The following is a 6,988-nucleotide window of genomic DNA, read 5'->3' as shown; positions in this document are numbered from 1 at the left end:
GCCCGCGCTCCCGGCCCTGGAGACCATGAGGTTCCGCATCTACAAACGGAAGGTGCTAATCCTGACGCTCGTGGTGGCCGCCTGCGGCTTCGTCCTCTGGAGCAGCAATGGGCGACAAAGGAAGAACGAGGCCCTCGCCCCGCCGTTGGTGGACGCCGAACCCGTGCGGGGTGCCGGCAGCCGTGGCGGGGACCACCCCTCTGTGGCTGTGGGCATCCGCAGGGTCTCCAACGAGTCGGCGGCTCCCCTGGTCCCGGCGGCCCCTCAGCCCGAGGCGGACAACCTGACGCTGCGGTACCGGTCCCTGGTGTACCAGCTGAACTTTGATCAGACGCTGAGGAATGTAGATAAGACTGGCAACTGGGTCCCCCGGGAGCTGGTGCTGGTGGTCCAGGTGCATAACCGGCCCGAATACCTCAGACTGCTGCTGGACTCACTTCGAAAAGCCCAGGGAATTGACAACGTCCTCGTCATCTTTAGCCACGACTTCTGGTCGACCGAGATCAATCAGCTGATCGCCGGAGTGGATTTCTGTCCGGTTCTGCAGGTGTTCTTTCCTTTCAGCATTCAGTTGTACCCTAATGAGTTTCCAGGCAGTGACCCTAGAGATTGTCCCAGAGACCTGTCAAAGAATGCCGCTTTGAAATTGGGGTGCATCAATGCTGAGTATCCCGACTCCTTCGGCCATTATAGAGAGGCCAAATTCTCCCAGACCAAACATCACTGGTGGTGGAAGCTGCATTTTGTGTGGGAAAGAGTCAAAATTCTTCGAGATTATGCTGGCCTTATACTTTTCCTAGAAGAAGATCACTACTTAGCCCCAGACTTTTACCATGTCTTCAAAAAGATGTGGAAACTGAAGCAGCAAGAGTGCCCTGAATGTGATGTTCTCTCCCTGGGGACCTATACTGCCAGTCGCAGTTTCTATGGCATGGCTGACAAGGTAGATGTGAAAACTTGGAAATCCACAGAGCACAATATGGGTCTAGCCTTGACCCGGAATGCCTATCAGAAGCTGATCGAGTGCACAGACACTTTCTGTACTTATGATGATTATAACTGGGACTGGACTCTTCAATACTTGACTGTATCTTGTCTTCCAAAATTCTGGAAAGTGCTGGTTCCTCAAGTTCCTAGGATTTTTCATGCTGGAGACTGTGGTATGCATCACAAGAAAACCTGTAGACCATCCACCCAGAGTGCCCAAATTGAGTCACTCTTAAATAATAACAAACAATACATGTTTCCAGAAACTCTAACTATCAGTGAGAAGTTTACTATGGTAGCCATTTCTCCACCTAGAAAAAATGGAGGGTGGGGAGATATTAGGGACCATGAACTCTGTAAAAGTTATAGAAGACTGCAGTGAAAATCACAATTACAGAAGCAAAAGTGACAGTCTTCTATTTTTGATATTTGTCCAAACAGGACATACAATTGAATAAAAGAGTTTAGGAACTGGTTTCTGCTTTAATACAAAAACAAAATCTTGTAAAAGGTGTCCAAATACATAGTAATCTTTTCCAATTATGTCTGATTAAGATTTAAAACTGAAGGTTTCATTTTGGGAGTAGGATTTTAAAGCTCAATCTGTATCTGCTAAAACTGATTATTGTTGATTGATACAAGAGGGGAAATTTGATTTAAATTGCATCTATTAATCTTTTTATCTGAAACTTTGTACACTTTTCCACTTTTAAAACCTATTTTAAGTACAGCAAAATTTATTTAAAACTGTCAAAGCAGTAAAAAGTATTACCATGAAATGGTTAGGGTATTAATGGAACAAAAACCCAGTTTCACTCTATTGACACACTTACTAGGAAGGGATTGCTTCACTGGTTTAATAATTAAAAAGTTATGTTTATTAAAACACCCTGTCAGAACAGTCATTTTCAGTATTAGATTCCTGTACTGTTGTGTTTTGAGTGTGCTTTGGAACCTTCATAGAAGACACTTTCTTTTGGAATGTATTTGATTGATAAAGTTTAAACATTGTTTTCACCTCAATGTAGAAATACAGTGGTTTTGTTTTTTTTTCTTTTCTTTTAGTGCTGACAAAATAAAATACTCATTTTTGCATAAAAAGGTTCCTAATCCTTTTGCAGAATAAGTTTTGTTTACTCTTCATAGCAAATTTAGTGAAGGCATTCTACAAGTTTTGAGTTAGCATTATATTTTAATATTTATTATTGCCACATTGTATAATTGAGTTTGAAATAAAACCCAGCTCATGACAATGCATTCCCTGTGCAAGAAACTGTTTGGCTTTCAAATTACCCAGGCATAGATAATGAACAATAAAATGTTGCTGTGTAAGGTAAATACAGCCTAAATTGTTTTTGAAAGCCAGAAATGGTACAAAGTTCAGTCATGCCAAAGTGAAATACTTTCTAGTGCCGGCTTTAACTTAAATCATACTTTTTAAAAGGACAGATACAGAAAATTATAGGAAACAGGCTTAAATTTTGCTCCATATTTAATGTAGAAGTTTCCCTTAATTTGTAATTGCATTCAACCAAAAATTTCTCATAAAAGACTAATTTCTGTGTAAAGATATTATTAGGGGCTGGGTGTGGTGGCTCATGTCTGTAATCTCAGCACTCTGGGAGTCTGAGGCAGGCAGATTGCTTGAACTCAGGAGTTTGAGACCAGCCTGGGCAACATGGCAAAAACCCATTGCTACCAAAAATAGAAAAAATTAGCCTGGTGTAGTGGTGCATCTGTAGTCCCAGCTACTTGAGAGGCTGAGGTGGGAGGATCCTTTGAGTTTGGGAGGCGGAGGTTGCAGTGAGCCTAGAGCATGCCACTGCACTCCAGCCTGGGCAACAGAGTGAGCCTCCATCTCAAGAAAAAAAAAAGTTACTTCAACTTACAACTATTAAATGGTAGTCTCAAAATTATTGCATCAATTTAAGATTCATAGTGGTTTAAGAGCACATATGCTCATCCAAGGTGAGGTAAATGGTTCTCTTGCTTTACGAGCTACCTTTAGACTTACCCTCACAGCCCAATCTGGTGCAAGATTTGGGGGAGGGGGTTAAATAAGGGTGAATCAGGAGGCTTTTTACCTATTTCTGGTACTCTGACCTGACATCACTAGTTCAAAGAACTAAAAACTTAGGTTATTTCCAGGACAGAGCTAAGAAGGCCAGAGTCTGAAGTAGCAGCTGTTTTTGAAACAAATAGATCAGTTCCTGGCTTTGGGGGTTAGTGATTAGATCAACAAATATTTTCCTTTCTGCATTTTCTTTTCCTTTCTGCTTTTCCTTCCTTTAATTTTCTTGCCCTAAAATTTTTTGTGAGAAAAAAACCTGTTAGGATCTTCTCTTTGCCTCACATTTTAGGTGTTATAAAAGAAATTGATTATGCAAGAGGCTTAGATGAGAGCATCGCTTGAGCCTAGGAGTTTGAATCCAGCCTGGACAACATAGCAAGACCCTATCTGTTGTTTTTTTTGAAACGGAGTCTCTCTTTGTCACCCAGGCTGGAGTGCAGTGGTGTGATCTCAGCTCACTGCAAGCTCTGCCTCTCGGGTTCATGCCATTCTCCTGCCTCAGCCTCCCAAATAGCTGGGACTATAGGCGCCTGCCACCATGCCTGGCTAATTTTTTATATTTTTAGTAGAGACAGGGTTTCACCATGTTAGCCAGGATGGTCTCGATCTCCTTACCTCGTGATCCACCCGCCTCGGCCTCCCAAAGTGCTGGGACTACAGGCATGAGCCACCGCGCCTGGCCGACCCTATCTCTTAAAGAAAGAAAGTGATTAGGAAACACTGGCTTTTTTTGGTTTTTTTGTGTGTGTAATAATATAATGAAGGCAATTTTCCTATCAGAGCAAATTGCCAGATTTAAAAAATTCCAGTTTTACTCTTAAATTTCTATAAAACCACAAGATGTTTTAGTATTTCAATAACTTATAAGAAATTCTTCAAAATTGAATTTTCAAAATCATTACTAAATAACTAAATCTATTATATATACTTTATGTGACAAAAATATATATAGTTTGTGTGACAAAGTGAAATATAGAGTTGATGAAAAATACTATATTTTACCTGGTGTATTTGTATCCTAATTATTTAGATTAATATTGGTTAGTAAAGTTCTTTCCCCTCTAAGTTCTATTTCAAGCTTAAAAATGTCCTATTTAGTGAGACTGAGAAACAGTTTTGAAATTCTACCCCCGACACATGTACTCACAATTCCAGTTAATTGCATTCTTGAGAATTACTTTGTGTGACAAACACAACTTAGTGAATATTTATTTTGAAATTTTATTAAAGTAATGACAAAGCAAAATGTAACACAGAAGTATATATACACAGGTTATATTAAACAATGTTTTAACTCTCAAATAGAAAAATACATCTGTTACAGGAATCACAAAACTTATATCCATAAGGAAACTTTAAACTCCAGAGGTAAAAAAAAAATAAAAATCTCCAGTTTCCCCCATGAGAATCAAAACTGCAATTTAAAAAAAAAAAAATTGCAAATTTTAATTTTATACTTTAATGCCTTTAGTTTTAAGACAACAGTTAACAGAATCAATTTTAGATACAGGCATTTTTTAACCTTAATATTTAAAAGTCCAAAATTATATAGAATTAATCCAAATCATATAGCAAAGAATTCTGAAAATTGAATGCACAATTGGTCACATGATCTTTAATGACCTGTACACTACCATCCTGCATATTGGTTTCTTTTATGCTGTCAAATCCAGGTATATTGTGAACTGTAGTTTTGTTCAGTAATGAAGATAGGTGATCTCCATCTGTTTCTTTCTCTTCAGTTATTATTGACTCGTTTAAGTTATCTTTTTCCTCATTTGAGCAAGTAGCACTTTTTTCTTTTATAAATTCAGATTGCATTTTTGACTCAGGTTGCTGAGATTTTCCAAGTATCATTTGAGAAACATCAAGAGACTCTTGTTGAAAGCATGTAACTGAACCAAAGCTATCTATTTGTAGTGCTTTAACTGCTATAGATGAATCAGAATCAGTTGTAGAGGTGTTACAATGTTCTATATATTCCTTTTCAGTTAGAGGACTTTCTTCGTTTACTCTTTCTTCCTTTCCTTGTAGCTGATCAGAGTTACCACATTCTTGCAACTGTGTCAAGAGAAACAACCAATTAATAATTATTTGAAATAATATAAAATTAAATTGTACTACCTCCTGGCCTCAAATGATCCACCTCCTTAGCCTCGCAAAGTGCTGGGATTACAGGCATGAACCACCACAACTGGTTTGCTGCCAGTCTTTTTTTTTTTTTTGAGATTGAGTCTGGCTCTGTCGCCCAGGCTGGAGTGCAGTGGTACAATCTTGGCTCACTGCAACCTTTGCCTCCCAGATTCAAGCGATTCTCCTGTTTCAGCCTCCAGAGTAGCTGGGATTACAGGTGCCCGCGACCACACCCAGCTAATTTTTATATTTTTAGTACAGACGGGGTTTCACAATGTTGGCCAGGCTGGTCTCAAACTCCTGACCTCAGGTGATCCGCACACCTTGGCCTCCCAAAGTGCTGGGATTACAGTTGTGAACTACTGCACCCAGCCTACTGCCAGTCATTTTTTAACAATGTAAGCCTGGCATTGATATCCTGATTATATCCTTTCACAACAATAATCCATACTTTTCAACATGGTCTACAAAACTATTTAACAGTTATTCTTATAAGCACATTGTTGAATTTCTTGAATTTTCTTGAATTCCTCTAATTTTTCGGAGCCGCCCTTCTAATACATATGTCTGCCGATTGTGGTAGTTACTAAATTATTTGCATCTTCAATACTGAAGACTATAAAAATGACCAAAATTAAGATTGAATTAGAAAGAATGTTACGACATAGTTCCCATGGTTTGAGAGTCAAAAAAGATTGTATGTCCCTGGACTAGTACTCAAACTTCCTAAGTGTTATTCTCTCTTTGTTCCTCATTGTAGGGTTATTTTGGGATTAAATGACATGACGTGAAAATGAACAGCAAAGTGTGTAGCACATAATAAATACACAGACAAAAGGCTTTCCTTGGCCGGGCGCAGTGGCTCACGCCTGTAATCTCAGCACTTTGGGAGGCCGAGGCGGGCAGATCATGAGGTCAGGAGATCGAGGCCATCCTGGCTAACACGGTGACACCCAATCTCTACTAAAAATACAAAAAATTAGCCGGCCATGGTGGCACGCTCCTGTAGTCCCAGCTACTCAGGAGGCTGAGACAGGAGAATCTCTTGAACCCAAGAGGCAGAGGTTGCAGTGAGCCGAGATCACGCTACTGCACTTCAGCCTGGGTGACAGAGCGAGACTCTATCTCAAAAAAAAAAAAAAAAGACTTTTCTTCTCTTAACATCACTCTGCTCCACCATTATGTTCATTTTGTTTAAAGTTATGACATTAGAAATGAATAATTTGTTAGGTTTTAACTCTGTGCTTCATTACTCCTCTATAGAGCCCACCAACTTCCTTACCTTTGCATTAATTTCAATCTTATTATCAGTAACTTGAAGAACTTCAATTAATGGTGGGGTTAAGGACATACACTGTTTGAATGGAGAGCTCAGGACCTCTTCAAGAAACTCATTAACATTTTCTTCATTGACAAATAACCTTTCCTAAAATAAAAAGGGAAAAAATATTCTGCCTTATAAGTCACACTTGACACAGTTGTATCTCAAAGCAGCTCACAAAATTTCTCACATTGTTCAGGGGTATATTTTTTAAAATGTTTATTTTAATGTTATTCCTATGAGCTGTCTTGGAAAAATTTAAGTTTGGTATTATACAGAGCAGTAAGAGTTGTACTGAGGACAAACATAAATGCATAGGAAAAGAACCTAAAAGAAAGAGGTCTTGGTACTTTGTCTATTAAATCTGACCTTTTAGTATTTCTTTTCTTTCTTTTTTTTTGTTTGTTTTGTTTTGTTAAGACATAGTCTCACTCTGTTGCCTATGCTGGAGTGCAGTGGTGCAATCTCGGCTCACC

The 6,988-nt window shown here is 39.1% G+C and overlaps 2 protein-coding genes across 2 annotated transcripts in view; one reads left to right on the top strand and one right to left on the bottom strand.

The window, feature by feature from the left end:
* MGAT2 (mannosyl (alpha-1,6-)-glycoprotein beta-1,2-N-acetylglucosaminyltransferase) lies at window positions 1-2,244 on the top strand. The gene has a single exon (XM_012001023.1). The coding sequence runs from the start codon at window positions 26-28 to the stop codon at window positions 1,367-1,369; it is 1,344 nt and encodes a 447-aa protein (XP_011856413.1). The 5' UTR covers window positions 1-25; the 3' UTR covers window positions 1,370-2,244.
* A 2,011-nt stretch (window positions 2,245-4,255) lies between these two features.
* The window catches only part of DNAAF2 (dynein, axonemal, assembly factor 2), a 10,222-nt gene continuing 7,489 nt past the window's right edge, over window positions 4,256-6,988 (bottom strand). Inside the window, exon 4 of the mRNA XM_012001029.1 lies at window positions 4,256-5,119. Within this exon, the coding sequence (XP_011856419.1) occupies window positions 4,613-5,119 (507 nt within the window). The 3' untranslated portion in view covers window positions 4,256-4,612. The remainder of the gene's footprint in view (window positions 5,120-6,988) is intronic.

This window comes from Mandrillus leucophaeus, unplaced genomic scaffold (assembly GCF_000951045.1).
Source record: "Mandrillus leucophaeus isolate KB7577 unplaced genomic scaffold, Mleu.le_1.0 Scaffold648, whole genome shotgun sequence".
Taxonomy (NCBI): domain Eukaryota; kingdom Metazoa; phylum Chordata; class Mammalia; order Primates; family Cercopithecidae; genus Mandrillus; species Mandrillus leucophaeus.
Note: the sequence above shows the minus strand (reverse complement) of the source record. Positions and strands in the feature narration are given on the sequence as shown.